Raw genomic sequence first — 15,970 nt, 5'->3', positions numbered from 1 at the left:
TTGGTGGGGTACTTGTAGTGAGTAGGAGCAAGGGGACACCGAGGTTTTGGGAACAGTCAGTCTGTCAAATGTGTGCAGTGGACTATGTGAAGATATGAGCTGGTAGATGGGCAGAGAGAGAGACATCATGAGAGGACAGCTCAGCTTCTTTCATCCTGCTGCACATCAGCACCTTGGAGAGCTCTCGGGTGTTCTACTGTGTGTCTAGTGCCACCATGAGGCGTTTTGAAGTACTGCGCTCTTCTGACAAAATAAAGAAAAGACCCTGCATGTAGACACAGGGTATGTTATATGTGTGGGGGAGGTTTAGGAGTCATGGGGGTGCAAATTTGCTGTTGGTGCATGTGTGGGAAGTAGGTGGTCATCATGGCAGTGTGATGTGTCCACAGATGGATTGTCTCAGCGTGGGCCTGTTGTGACTCAGTCTCCATCTTAGACACTCATGGAATCCATTTATGTTAATCTTTCTGTCTGTCTGTGTCACATCATCTGTCCCGCTGACGTATCTGCAAAGTGACCTGTCTGTCTGTGGAGAGAGTGTGTTGACACGCAGGATTTTGTCTCCCCAGAATATGTATGGTTCTCCCTTTCCTCTGCTATTTCCCCTCCATTCCCTCCCTTTCTGTCCTTAAATTTTAATTCAACCTGCCTGGCTTCTTCTTCTTCTTCTTCTTCTTCTTCTTCTTCTTCTTCTTCTTCTTCTTCTTCTTCTCTTTTTCTGTCTCTGGATTTCTATCTCCTCTGTCTCTCTCTATATGTCTCTCTCCACCTCTTTGTGCATTATGTTAATGGTGCTCTGGGCTATGTGTAGGTAAAGGCCCAGAGACCATCTTTGCGGGGTCGGGCCTCAATGATAATGAGTGGCACACGGTGAGGGTAGTCCGGCGTGGCAAGGGCCTCAAACTCACCGTAGACGATCTGCAGCCAGTTGAAGGTAACCACCGCAGCATTACCTTTTCCTCTTTTAGCTTTTCATCATAAAATGACTCTCTAAAACTTTGCCCTTTCTTAAGTCTGTGTGTAGACATCTGCTTGTTTTTCTGTATGAAAATGTTTTATATGATCATTTGTTGGTTGGTTATCTTTATTTAATTGTATTAAATGCTATAAGACCAACAATAAGGGTTTTATTTATTTTTTTAGAGAACATCTCTACCTGTGTAAGTGAAAATAATAATTATGAATGTGATTATAACTGTACACTAGTTTTTTTTAGTATTAGTTATAAGATTAATATTAGTATGTGGTGTAACGGACCGCAGTTAATCCGTTAACCGTACAGATCCCCCCCCCAATGGTGTGGTGCGCATATGAACCTCAAACTAATTACACAGCCCTCATCGTGTGAAGTAAAGTTCTATCGCCAAAAATTGGGCGAAATATAACATTATCATGATGTTCTCAAATGTTTTTTTTAAATCAAAGCAAATATAAAAATAAAAATACAACCATTATTTTTCTAATCATATGGATGATGTGTTTTTATGCTAATTTTTATAGATGATAATATAAAAGTAAAACATCTAAAAATGTTGACGGTTTACACTGAATTGTAAATTCAGCAATGTGGTTAAAAGAGTTAGTCTGAGTCTGGAGCCTCGTATGACATTTATTTTGTTGTTTTTTTGCCAATCTGAAAAGAATTCTGCTCGGTGACTTAAAACCGTCAGTTTTGTGATCCGTTGCACCCCTAGCATTAGTGTTACTATTAGTCTGTCATGACATTAGGATTAGTAGTAGTTGTAGTATTGGAACAGTTCCACTTGAAACCCAACTTTCTGTAGCCCTCACCTATGAAGTTTACCCCCGCCACCAGGTCAGATGGCGGGCGACCACACCCAGTTGGAGTTCCACAATGTGGAGACCGGTATTGTGACGGAGAAGCGCTTTATGCCTGCCGTGCCCTCCAATTTCATCGGCCACCTTCAGGGCCTGACACTGAATGGCATGCCCTACATCGACCTGTGCAAGAACGGCGACATCGACTACTGCGAGCTCAACGCTGTTATTGGCTATAAGAGTATCGTGGCTGACCCCGTCACCTTCCGCTCGCGCTCCAGTTTCGTCACGCTGCCCACGTTGCAGGCCTACTACTCCATGCATCTCTTCATGCAGTTCAAGACGACGTCCCCCGATGGCCTTGTTCTCTACAACAGGGGAGACGGCAATGACTTCATAGTGATAGAGCTGGTTAAAGGGTAAGCTGTGGTATTTACATTGCACGAGTCAATGCAATGTCTTGCAAAAGGAAATGATTTGATATGCAGTTTAAATATGTGGTTATGGTAATACCCGCATGTTCTCTTTTGTCTGGGAAATTCTTGAGGCTTCAAATATGAAAAATGCACAATTCAAGCAGCTCTTTTTCTTCTCTTGTAATTACGTTTATACGAGACAGATGCCCTAAAGTGTATGACCCCTGTGTTGTTCTTCATCATGAATACCATTAATGTGCCTTTTCTCTTTTCTCTTTCCTCTCCCTTTCTAGCTACCTACACTACATCTCTGACCTGGGCAATGGAGCACACCTGATCAAGGGCAACTCTAACAGTCCCCTAAATGACAACCACTGGCACAACGTGCACATATCCAGAGACACTAACAATCTCCACACGGTCAAGATTGACACCAAAGTCACCACGCAGACCACAATGGGCGCCAAGAACCTCGACTTGAAGGGTATGCACAAAAACACAAGTGACACCTCAATTACAGTAATTTATATGCACATAAACATAAACTAATTACTGCTAAAAAAAATCGGTTAAAGGGAAAAATTCAACATTTTAGGAAATAGGCTTGAGCGTTTTCTTAACGGGAGTTAGATGAGATGATTGATACTACTAATGTCTGTATGATTAATGTGAAGCTACCAGCACCTCTAAAGCTCACTAATTAACATCTTATATCTCATTGTTTTAATCCGTACAAACGTACAAAAGTAAAAATACTAAAGATTTGCTGATATATGGGGGGTTATGTGCTGGAGTATTTCTTGGCCGGTGAACTTTAAAGGTGGATTTTGTCAATAATTAACATAATTGATACATTTTAAAAGCCCAATATTCACTATTCATACATCCCAAAATTCCTGCTTTAAAAATGAGAACATTTGCCGCTTTTTTCTGTTATCAATTGAACATATTTGGGTTTATTTTGTTATATGAACAAAAAATGTAATAAATAATTGCAAAAATAACGCTTATATCAATAAAAAGCATTACAGTCCTGACACTGATACAGTCTGACATTGTGATTGGTTCATTTTGTTGCCACTCATTGAGTTGCTCCTCCACAGGCGACCTGTACATCGGGGGCGTCTCCAAAGAGATGTACCGAGACCTGCCCAAGCTGGTCCACTCCCGCGAGGGCTTCCAGGGTTGCCTAGCGACAGTTGATCTAAATGGCCGGCTCCCTGACCTTTTGGCTGATGCGCTGGCAACCATGGGACAAGTAGAAAGAGGCTGTGAAGGTGAGGTGCAAACACACAGAAGTCCCACCAGTAGATCTGTCCCGGTCTCATCTCCCTACTGCTTTTTCTTTCAGTTTTCATTTAACTCATGCTCTGTGTTATTAGGATAACCCACTAACCCGGCTTTTGGTCTGTTAGATGTAAATTTGACTCTTTTTGTTTTCATCTCCTCCTCGAGCTCTCTGCACATTGTGTTTTTCTCTCTCTGTTCCACTCTTTCAGCAGTTCACAGGCATCTGTGTGCATTGACTAACCATCTAACTTAATTTGCTTGTTTGCTTTTTTGTTTGGCTGACAAAAGTTACATTGATGAAAGCTGACTTGCAAGGTATATCGCTTTGTGTGAGCATGTGAGACACGTGTATAAGGGTGGGAAAAATGTGTGTGTGAGTGTGCGCGTGGGTGTGTGTGTGTGTGTATGCGTGTGTTGAAACTACCCAGTGGTGTCCAGTGTTGTGTGGATCCCAGTGATCCAGAGTCAAAGGTCAGAGGTGACCTGTCCTCTCCTAGCCACCATAGTGATTACATCACAGTAGTGACATCACCACTGCTTGACTTGAGTTGACCACAGCTCCACCACCCGGGTTTCCTAGCAGCATGCTGTCTAACCCTCTCCTACTGACTCCCAACCTAACCTTCAATACTCCATTTGTGAATCATTTCACACCCTTTCCTCCATGCCTCGTGTTAGAAGTGCAACAAAGGAAAAACTAAGTTTAGAGCTTTGACAATGACTACGTTTACGTGCAAGAAATATTCAATATTTCTGCTCTTATTCCGAAAAATACAATATTCCTAAAGTTGTTTACATGGCTAATAAAAAAATAAATATCCCACTGATATTATCGTTTACATGCAGCCAGCCAAATAGGATTTTTTTAACTCTTCCACCGGTGGCGGATTTATTTGAACACTCCCTCTTTCATTCCTTCAGCCACATTCTTGACAAGGTCACATTGCGCAAATCCAAAAACCTGTTGGTATCCAAGTCTTTCATAATGTTTGAAATTAGGTGTGTTCTTCCTTCCCACCAAAAATGTGGTCTTTTCTTTTGGGCATGCGTCTCTAGTTGATTTGTGTACAACACGCAGAGCTGAGCGTTAACAGGCAAGAGGCCGCGTGTCGCAAACCGCGGCAAAAATCTTACTTAAAATGCATATTCCAAATGTATAGACTGTATACATGTCAAAAGATGACTCTTAAAACCTGGGTAATATCAGCATATCCCACTTATCTTCATCAGAAAACGCTACCTTCGTAATAAGGCTTTAGCGAATTCCAATATTGTGATATTCAGAATAATAGTGGAATATTAGTGTGCTTCTAAATGTAGTCCTTCTCCTCCTGTGTGGTTTTAACACGAGGCAGGGAGTGAATGGTGACAGACTGCTGAAGAAAGAGTATTGAGATGAAGGCCTTTAAACATAACTCTGTCCTCTTATGTTTAACCCCTCCTCCTGTCCTTGCCCCATTCATCTAGGCTCACCTCCTGCATGCTCTCCACATTTGGCTCTCTTCACCTCGTAACACAGATTCCAGTTTAATTTCAGTTTATAATCATAATCCAGCATCTTCTGTTAGCGTAAAACAATGGGAGCCTATTCACATCACAATTCACAATCCTAGTCTCACAATGATTTCCTACTAATACTACTAATCATAACGTCATTGCAGCACGACAACAATCTACTCGGCCATTTCAAACAGCAAAGTGTTTCAAGGAAATGCGGTCTAGAAATAACCATACAGTACTGGCATACTGTTGTGAAAAAACTGGGCTCCAGACAAAATCAAAAAAGTGTGTCTCCTAACTTTTGCAACTTCCCCACCACCTGTCTCTCACTGCAGGTCCCAGCACTACATGTCAAGAAGACTCTTGCTCAAATCAGGGAGTGTGTTTGCAGCAGTGGGAGGGGTTCACTTGTGACTGCAGCATGACGTCGTACGCCGGGCCGCTATGCAATGATGGTGAGTCTCTGCTTTCTGTTTTCTCTCTCAGTCCCAGGTGTAGACAGCTGCAGTAAGAGTGTAGAATGAACTTATTTCAAAAAAATGTATAAAGAAAAAAAACTAAACTCAAGTAAAAAATCTATTTCAATAGTATGTGTGACCCCTGAATACTCAGTAGATGTCGGTTTGGGTATGCAGATCATAGAGCATCAGGTTGAATCACATGTGTAGATGCTTTGTGCATGGTTAGTGTATAACTGCAGGTCTCAAACTGATGCACTTGGATGATTTGGTTTCAAACACTGAATCAAAGCATTTTTGTGTGCATTTTGTCAGAGCCACCAGGTGAGGGCACTGTCAACTATTGATTCTGAAGAGGCACAAAGATAGCACCCGCTAAATGTCTAGTTCGGTTATTCTAATTCTCTATAATAATGCCCTCTTTCAGCAATTTATCCTCATCAGCCTTACAATGTAACATACTTGATTATTTAGTCACCCTTCAGAGAGTACAATTGTATGCTGTTATTTGTGTGAGTCAGTTATTGCAGTCAGCCTCCCGCAGTAATGTTGAGAGGTAGTTTGGCAAATACAGCCAATTTCGCCGTGTAGGAGGAACAATCTAAATGTGGAAGGCCAGTCAGCTGTGACATTTTAGAATTTGTATTATTATTTTTCCAATATGCCCCTTGTGGATTAAACATTTAGCAGAAAAATAGGCCTAGGTCCCATCTGCAGTAGGGAACCTCTGATGATATATATCTTCATGGCATATAGACATGCTTGCATCTAAATAAAAATATCTTTGTGGGCCAGCTGGGACCACTTATATATTTGGCCGTGATGGAGGAGTGGTGGTGTACACATGGCCTCCTAATGAACGTCCCAGCACCAGGGCAGACCGGCTTGCCCTCGGGTTTAGCACACAACAGAAACACGCCATTCTGCTTCGGGTGGACAGCGCGTCTGGTCTGGGAGACTACCTTCAGCTGCAGATAGTAAGTACACACCTGCACATTCAAATAATAGGCCAAAGAAAATTAGGTTTACTTAAGAATAATTGAAGTTATTCTACATATTGCTCTTCCTTGAGAAATATAATTTATTCACTGCATATACTGACCCGACATGCTTCATTCAGAACCATCATCTATTTTACATAAGAGATCTGGACAAAATGGCCGCATAAAGAAGTCAAAAGAGTAGAGTTAGCATTTCACACGCTTAATAGTATAGGACTCACGATGACAGAAAACGACACTTTCAAAATCAGGGGGGAATATCATCTTTTTTATTTCACGCATCCTTCTTCCTTGTCAACATCTGGTTCCTACATTACCAACAATGCAACTCAGCCTCAGACAAGTGTCACTTGAGGCATTTTATCAGCATCAAAAAGCTTTATACAAGTTGTTTCACATGTGCAGTAGTATTCCCAACACCTGTAAACAGACTTTGATGTTGAAAATGAGTGGAGTTCCCATTTGATACATGAACACAGGCACAGTCACATGGGAGCACAAATTGTTAGTCATTATTAGGCGCAATAAACTAGGACATGAAAAACAAACAAATAAATGATATCCTTGCCCTTTTACATTCCTCATGAAGCATGTTCCTGTCTCTCCTCCTCCTCAGGACAAAGGCAACATTAGAGTAGTGTTTAATGTTGGCACTGATGACATCAACATCGAGGAGAGCTCCAAGTTTGTCAACGATGGAAAGTACCACATAATTCGGTTCACCCGCAGCGGAGGCAATGCAACCCTCCAATTGGACGATCTTCCAGTCATAGAGCGCTATCCCTCAGGTAGGCCCTGCCCCGTCCACATAAGCCCAACTCTCCGACCACAGCACTGCCTGTCCTGGGACAGAGCTAACTACACCTTAGACCAAATCAACCAACTTCCTGATTGGTTACATCAGCGTTCCTCAATGTTTATATCCAAACACTGAGGTTGAGAAATATAATTGCAGCTTTGTTTTATGTTATTGTGTTTGAAATGAAATATGTGTGATCTGATTATGAAACATGACTTTTTAAACCATAAAAAGATATATTTATTACAATGGCTTGTATATTATCCAGCTATGTCATGTTAGGCCTGTTAAATAGTGTTAAAGGTCATTTATGAAAATATTCAATTCAGGTGTCGGTTGTTTTTCTCACCATAAAAGAAAATAATAAAAGTTGGTGCATTTTTCAACAATAATTTAAAAACATGTCATATATTGAGTAAAAGTTTTAACTAGAGAGTAAACATAAGAAGAAAAAAAAAGTGTATTTTGTTGAACTTATTTTTGTTTTTATATCTGTTGGTTTTTAAAGTGGTAATCTTAGCTAGCAGTCTAACACAATGAGGTCCAGGCTTTAGGTAGCTGACAGTTAAAATGCTAAATGCTAGTTGTTGTGAGGTGTGTGTGAGGGTTCTTCCTGTATGTAACTCTAAACTCAGTCAGTCATATAGACAGTATGTGGCAGCTGTAACATTATTTCCCTGTGCTCTTGCAGATGTTAACCCCTGAAATGTCTCTTTAAATTAAACCCAATGAACAGAGAGTAAGAGTCCGCTCACTGGATAATGAAATCAGCTTCCTCTTCTCTTAGCACATCAAGCTTACCTTAACGCAGTGACATGCTAACAATGAGCAGACCATTACTTTCTTTTCATTGCTGTTCTTTTTGTATCCAGCTCCTGTACCACGTATGGATGTGCGTAATTACTACTGTGTTTTCATCTCTAAATTAAAGGCAACATTGATAACGAGCGCCTGGCCATCGCCAGACAGCGAATCCCCTATCGGCTCGGTCGAGTAGTTGACGATTGGCTACTCGACAAAGGTAAAAACCCTGATTAAAATTCCTTAAAACTTTGAGCTTAAAAAATACAATTTGAAGACAGTTGAATATACTATATTGTGCACCATCAACTAACATCTAAAAATAAATCCATAACTAAGTATTTAAAAGTTGGGCAGCTGTAGTGTGTAATACTGTGTAAACTGTAGTGCCTGTGAACGTATCTTGTTAGTGTGTATCTGATAATATCAGGTTAAAGGGACGATGGAGAGATTTAAATGTGAATAAATCAGAAAATAGAAAACGAGTACTGATAAAAGATGCTTTATTAAGACTGGTAAATAATTGTGTTTATTATCAAATTGTAAACAATAAAGCATTTATAAAAAAAATTATATCTTGAAAAAACATTTTGTAAATTAAACATGTAAAGTATTGGGACATGGAAAGATTATGTAAATTTGAAATGACTAATAGAGCAATGCTTTTTGAAAAAAATGTAAAAGTTTTCCTCCTAAACATCAGCAGAGCTCCTTAAATTAGCCTCTAGTCCCTTTAACAGTGAGCAGTCCTAGAGCTTATAACCTGTGCATGCTTCATAGGGCTGTTAATGCAGTTCTCTAGATCTCTGTCTCTCTCTGCCTGTCTGTTGCTCCTTCAAATACAATGTCGTGCCGCACAGTCATCACCATAGCAACCATCTGTCAGCCCCATCTTCTCAGGACCCTCTGACTCCTCTCATCTGCTGCCTCTTCATCATCCTCCTCCTCCTCCTCCTCTTCGACGTCTCAGTCTCTTCACCCCCCTTCTTCTTCTTCTTCTTCTTCTTCTCTGTTTTCTGTTCCCACTCTTATCTCTCACAGTCTCAGCCCTCCACGGTTCTCCACGGCTTCGATTTGCTCTACCATGCTTAATCTATCCCATCTTCTCACCATGGCTTTGGGGTGGTGGATTGTGTAACACTCAAACACTCTTGTGTGTGTATGTATGCACGTATGTGACCACTGGTATGTATGTGTGTGTGACTGTATTTGCGTGTGTTTTGTCCACCTTCCTTCCTGGTGTGCCTCTGTGTGTTTGGTGCGTGTTTGTGTCGTGTGCGTGTGTGTGTGTGTGTCCGTGTAGGTCGCCAGCTGACCATCTTCAACAGCCAGACGACGGTGCGTGTTGGTGGAGGTGAGCGAAGTGGAGGCATGTTCCAGGGCCAGCTGTCTGGACTTTACTACAACGGACTCCGCATCCTCAACATGGCCGCCGAGGGGCACCCGCACATCAGAGTGGATGGCAGCGCACGACTGGTCGGCGACATGCCGTCCTCCTCCATTACCCCGCAGTCCAGTGCTGCAGCTGGAGGCAACCGCTCTGACTCCGCCCCCTCCATAAGTGACATCACAACCACCACGGCCACCAACAGGAAACAGGGCGCCACCCAGCAGGTCAGAGCACATCTTTTACAGCTCGGAAAATTGGGGTGTCGCGCCGTACCGGTGTTGACGATAACCGTGATATTTAATCAATTAAATATTGATATCATGTTAATAATACACATGTGATAATATTGTGTAAATAATCCAGTCCCTCTTAAATCACGCAGTTATACAGTTATGGTAACAGACTCTCTCTTCCCCTCCCTACACTTGTATCTTGAGTGTAATTAATTTACCAAAACGCACAATAAACTAAGATAAAGATGAATTTAACTGATAGCATTATTATTAATTGTCTAATTTTCTATAGATATCGCGATGATACTGTTATCGGGAATTCTTTTGGCGACAATAATCGCTTGATGAGAATCGGATATTGTGACTGCACTTATTAAAAACTCGCTCGACCCCCCCTGCCGTGTGTGGTCATACAAAGATGTACTTGTATGTAATTCTTCTGATGTATTATAATACACAGTATGTCCAATCACCCACTTTCATCATCCTTTGGTGTGACAAATGGTGATTAAAAAGTGTTAATTTGCTTTGATAAATTTCTTCTCCAACTCAGTAAGAGGATTAGCAAGCACACCGCCCACTAATGAAGGGCCAGAGGATAGCAGGATATGTCAGGAGGAGTGGGATTGTTATAAACGCCAATCAAGGCAAGGCAAGTTTATTTATATCGCACATTTTGTACACAATGCAGGGGTTTGACATAAGGCATTAGAAACACAAATCAGAGTTATGAGGCCAATATTTGAAAGATATTAAAAAAAAAGATGAATAGAAGGTAGTCCAGGATCTAAGCACAGAATAATGATGAATGCTCAAAATTCAGCCAAAGACTACGTATTTAGTGTTATTATTTTCGGGGAGAGTGTTTAAAGGTTTTTTTTCAGACATTTGAGCCTTTATTAGATAGTACACAGTGGAAAGCTGACAGGAGATGAGGAGGTAGCAAAGTGGGGGGACGACATGCATCAAAGGTCCACAGCCAGACTACAACCGTGGAGGTTGAGATTACATGCTCAGAGTCTTGTACCCCTCAAATGAAGTTTCAACCCTTAATTTAAAAGTCAAACGTCTTATATCTTCTGAAAAGTTGCTCCAGCTCTTTGGAGCAGAGTAGCTAAAAAAAAATGCTTTAAATATGTATCTATGTATTGCTGTCAAATGAATTGAACCTTTTTATGTTGCAGTTCCTTTTCTCAGGAAGTGCAACATGTTTTTATAACTTCTGATGAATGATTAATAGTATTTCATTTGCCCGGTAAAATCATCGCATGCAAAATATAAGGGAGCCAAAGACGTCTCATCAATAAAAGGCTCACATACACACTTAATTGTTCTGCTACAGCACATTCACATGAGTGGATTAGATGGCTCAACGAAGTGGTCCCTTCCCACTAAATTACAGGACGGGAAATGTTTGTGTTAATGGAGGCTGTAATAGCTTTTCCACAATATGCGTCTAGTAAACTGATGCAAATGGGACTCAACAATAGAAACACATAACCGTAGTTTGAGGCATATTTATAGTGGATGCAGAGTCGATGCTAATGTCAGAGGATACATTATCAGCAGGTGCACCGCAGACTCTTTTGTTCAGATCACTAGTGTGATGTTGTCAGGCTCTTTGTGGGTGTCTGTGTGTACTGCAGTTCTTCTTCTGTGTTATAAAACTGTGTCTGCCTGCCGCACTAAAAAAAAAAAGAATTCCCCAATGATACAAGTTGCCATGGAGATAGTGAGCCCCACTACCTGCTGCTTGCTTTCGCTCTCCCATCCAGACTCCCATAGAGAATAGCTCGTCTGTGTATAAACCGCCAGCTGTTTCAGATATAAATAATAGAACGCAGAGAGCTGTGAGCTAAGCCTCAGGCATCAATAATGGATATGAGAGCTGGATGGATAGCGCTGCAGAGTGACAGCGCTGGCACGGGCTTGTTGTCACACTTTCACCTCTCAATCTCTCCCTGTTTATGTTCTTTTTTTAAAACAAACTAGTCCTGCTCTTGTGATATGCTGATGTCAGTGCTATATCTGGGATGCAGAAGAGTTGTGCACTCAAGTCAATATGACTCGATGAGAACTAGGTCAGACCCACTATCTGCTCAATATGATGCAGTGTGTGTGTTAGCTCCTCAAACCACTCCTGCTGGCCCCCAAACTTTGTGTCTTTATGTGTGTGTGTGTGTGTGTGTGTGTGTGTGTGTGTGTGTGTGTGTTGGTCTTGTTCAAGAAAAATCTACAGCTTCTCTGTTGAGGCTGCCTAGTGTTGCCTGGCAACTAACCTGGCCTTAACCAGCGCACACATGCAAAGTGAACACAGAAAAAACGCATGCACACGCACACACACACACACACACACACACACACACACACACGCACACACACACACACACACACACACACACACACACACACACACACACACACACAAATACTCAGGTGGATTGAGAACAATAGGCTTGAATTGCACCACATTGCATCAGAGGGGGGGCAGTGAGGGATGTCTTCCAAAGGGGCTTCGGTTCCAAGCAATTTATCGATTACACACACACACACGCCCCATGTTTGGGTGTGTTTTGAAGTGGCTCTGCCTTAGTCGCCCCATGGGTTCACTCTTACCGTCAGTACTTTGTGCATTAAGAATGTGTGATGTGCCCCCCCTCCTGAAGTCCACAGTTTGTTTTTTTTATGTTTTTTGCTTTGCATTTTGAAAAGTGGAAGGGATTAATAATGCATGACAGCTGAGCACCAGCGAGGAGAAGATTGTGTGTGCGTGTGTGTGCGTGTGTGTGTGTGTGTGTGTGTGTGTGTGTGTGTGTGTGTGTGTGTATTTATGCTAGAGGCAGCTCTAACTCACAGAGTTTTGGTTTTGATGTTTGGTGTCTGTCTGTGGACGTGCGTGTTCATGTGTATGTGTGTACCTGTGTTTGATGGAAAGACTGATAGAAGAAGCCTGAGGCTTCGAACGGCGCCCGGTTGGCTATCAGGAATCAGCTGACCCAGACACTTCCACAAGCCCTCTGAACATCCCATCCTCCCTCCCTGTATTTTTTTTCCTTGCTATCTTTTTCGCTCTCTTCTACTTTCATATCTTTTTCTCCCTCTTGCTTTTCTTCCACTCACTATCCATCTCCTGGAGATACTTTCTCCCTCCTCCCTTAGCTCACTCTCCTCTTTTTTCCTTTCTTCTCACTCTCTCTCTCTTCATAGCTTTCCATATTTACCCGTCACTCCCCCCCCCTTCTCTCCTCCCTCCCTCCTTTTCTCTCTCTGTGGTTGAGCTCCAGTGATAGGCTGTTAATGCAGGCGGTGTATGAGTCTATCTCACCATCTGCAGTAGTGGAGCTAGCTTCTCTCCTCTCTCGCCAGGATCTCTTCATCAGCCTGCCAACTTCAGCCTGATTTGGTTTGCGCCTGTGTGCCTGTGTAGATGTGTCTAAATAGAAATATAGCAATGGAGAGCGTTCGGCTGTTATAGAGCTTGTGTATGTACATGTGTGTGTTTGACTTCCAGTTGTGAAAGTAGCAGACACGCTGTTGAATCTTCTGCGAGTGTGTGTGAGGACAGAGTGCCGCTAAAATGTGTGAACTAGGCAGTCAGGGAGGCATTGATGGTCGTTGGCACTGTTCGGCTGCTCAGGTAGAGATTTTGCTCTTTAAGCATGCAGATATTCTTCTCTTCATGCTCTCTCACTCCCTTTCTCTATCATCCTATCGTTGTGCATCTGTGTCCATCATTGTGTCAGCATGCTCTATTGATAGACTGTGAAAATATGGGGACAAAGACGGAGGGGCGGATGTATCTCGGACGTATGTCTTTAGTACATCTGCTATAAACTTAAGTTGTGTGTGGCAAGTGTCTAGTTTTCCTCGTGTTCATTGTCTCCCGTGTGATAGGTGGATCAATAGTCCAATTGACACCTTGCCGATTGAATGGGGTGGTCAGCGGACGGGCGGGATGTCACAGATCAGAGGAGGGGCCTTGTTAAATGTACTTGTCTGCTTTTGTTTTAGCTGAAATCTGGATTAAAAACAGGGCTCGTACGTGTCTTTTGGGTCAATAATAAAGCATGGTGGCTCGACATTGATCAGTGACAGAAAGGGGTGATGTGTTTCCGACTGGCTGATTGGTTCTTGTGCTATTTGGATCCTGGCAAAGCACAGAGGTTTATTGACTGGCTAGATTCCAGAGGCTAAGCTCAACCTCGCAGCATTTGACAGCCCAGTAGGCAGAACTGATTGGAAAGGCAGTGGAGGAAAGAGACAGAGTCAAGCATCAATAACTATATATATGTTTCAGCCCAAACTAGACTTGTCAGGACCGAGACCGCACAATACAGAGCCAGAGCGGGCTTTTTCAGAAGAATAAACTTAGTTGTTTGTTCCTCTAACCTTATGTAATATACTGTATGTTCTTACAAAAACTAGAGGCAAGGGAATAGAGAAGAAGCTTAATGAATTTCTGTTTGAATCACTGCCTGTAGGTTTCAGCTAAGACATTATCGACCACTTAGGGCTTTGATTTGGTTCAGATTCTGTTCTGGTCTGGTTGTAATCTGCCTCTAGGGTTCTTCTTTTTTATATAGCTCTACCGCTCTCTCCTTTATTCTGTGGGCTACTAACATCTACTGCAATGCATCACAATCCAATTTTAATTTAGTGCTGGCACTGAGCGCCCAGTGTGGTTAAAACACACTCACACACACATTCACATCTCTCATGCCGAAGCGTCAAGGCGGGCGATGTTTAACAGTACTTCATGAATATGCGGAGCACATTAGCACGGTGTTAAGTAAAGACCGCAGCACTTTGAAGTCCTCCTCCTGCTCCTCCTCCTCCTCCTATCCCGTCTTCTTTTCTCTCTCTTTTTCCCAAACATTCCTTTTATCTCCCCCTACCCTCATACTGTGGCTGGAATGGCGTATGCACTGGTCCCCGCTGAGGGTGCACACTCCTTTTTTTTTATTTATTCCCCATCATTTTTAACAGCCTGAACTTAGAGTTGCCATGGCAACAGGAGGAGCAAGGATGGAGAGGAAAAAGGGTGCCTTTTCCATAGAGAGGGAGCGAGGCACGGAGAACGAGCAGTTGTTGAGATATTACTTGGTTGATGTGGGTTAGAGAGTGAATGTAAGTGGGTTATTGACAGGGTGCTTATGGAGAGGTGTTAAATAAATTAGATTTAAATAACCATCAAGGTGGAATATTTAATGAAAGCTGGGGTTTTATTCTTCTCTTTGGCTTCACACTGCACATTCTCCAGCACATATGAACACTAGCCAACATCAGATGGAGAGGGAAGCAGGGAGGTGTGGAAGATAGAGAGGCCCGAGGAGAAAAAAAGAGGGGGAGGGTCAAGTGAGTAGGAGATGATAACTGAGTGTCCCCTGGTGGTTTTTTAACAGTATTCAATGTTTCTCTCCTCCCTCCTCCTTTCTTCTTCTCCACTTGGTACTCTAGTGTTGGCCGCCTGCCATTGCTGGGGGCCGTAACGGGCAATAGCGTTCGTGGCAAACTGGAAAACGAGTGGGCGATGAGTTGTGACTGTGTGCTCACACATGTAGAAAATAAACAGAAGGGGTGTGGAGCACCGGCTGTTTGTGGATTGATAAAGAGTTTGTTTCTATATACGTGTGTTCATGTTCCTGTTTTTTTTCTGGATCCTCTCTCCACAGTCGGCAGACGACCTGCTGGTGGCGTCGGCTGAGTGTCCCAGCGATGATGAAGACATTGACCCCTGTGACCCCAGTTCAGGTACCCCTCCCACACAAATGCACACACCGCTGCCTCTTTAAGTTATTTTTTGTTCTCCCAGCTTACTGTCGCTCAATTCTTTCCTGCCGCTTGGTCGCTCACTACAATTAATTTTTAATTTCCACTTGGGCTTTTGCATCCAGGCATTACCTAACTCTCCATCCCTGAATATTCATCCTTTCTTTTTGTAGCAGTTTCTTTCCTTCTTTCCCTCCTCCCTCACCTCCATCCAGCCCAAAGAATTCACATGCAAATTATTTTTACCAACAACCTTTTAATATTTTGTCATACTGTATATCACCACACAGCAGCCACTAGCTGCCTGTGTATGTCATAAAGTGTCAAATGTGTGTAATAAAACGGATATAATGTGCACCTGTGCTCTGGTCCTCCGCTCAACACGTAATATAATCTGTTTACACATTATGTGATAATATGCAAACAGCTTTGGCTCTAAGCTGCATACTTCCCTTGCCAGCATGTAGCATTATGCACGTGCACGTCAAATAATTCATCATGATAATGCATCGTATCCTCTTGTTGCAGCCCTCA

The 15,970-nt window shown here is 42.5% G+C and overlaps 1 protein-coding gene across 20 annotated transcripts in view; it reads left to right on the top strand.

Moving 5' to 3' along the window:
* nrxn1a (neurexin 1a) overlaps positions 1 to 15,970 on the top strand; it is a 55,202-nt gene that overhangs the window by 36,443 nt on the left and 2,789 nt on the right. For 12 of the 20 annotated variants that reach the window (XM_029457182.1, XM_029457191.1, XM_029457189.1 and 9 more), the window contains 10 exons: positions 812 to 934; positions 1,817 to 2,198; positions 2,489 to 2,679; positions 3,299 to 3,472; positions 5,321 to 5,440; positions 6,239 to 6,420; positions 7,061 to 7,232; positions 8,175 to 8,264; positions 9,348 to 9,658; positions 15,340 to 15,418. In XM_029457182.1, the coding sequence (XP_029313042.1) occupies positions 812 to 934; positions 1,817 to 2,198; positions 2,489 to 2,679; positions 3,299 to 3,472; positions 5,321 to 5,440; positions 6,239 to 6,420; positions 7,061 to 7,232; positions 8,175 to 8,264; positions 9,348 to 9,658; positions 15,340 to 15,418 (1,824 nt within the window). The remainder of the gene's footprint in view (positions 1 to 811; positions 935 to 1,816; positions 2,199 to 2,488; positions 2,680 to 3,298; positions 3,473 to 5,320; positions 5,441 to 6,238; positions 6,421 to 7,060; positions 7,233 to 8,174; positions 8,265 to 9,347; positions 9,659 to 15,339; positions 15,419 to 15,970) is intronic. The other 8 variants (XM_029457198.1, XM_029457203.1, XM_029457197.1 and 5 more) reach the window with 1 other exon arrangement.

This window comes from Cottoperca gobio, chromosome 19 (assembly GCF_900634415.1).
Source record: "Cottoperca gobio chromosome 19, fCotGob3.1, whole genome shotgun sequence".
NCBI classification, from domain to species: Eukaryota; Metazoa; Chordata; class Actinopteri; order Perciformes; family Bovichtidae; genus Cottoperca; species Cottoperca gobio.
This window is presented reverse-complemented; position numbering and strand designations above follow the sequence as displayed.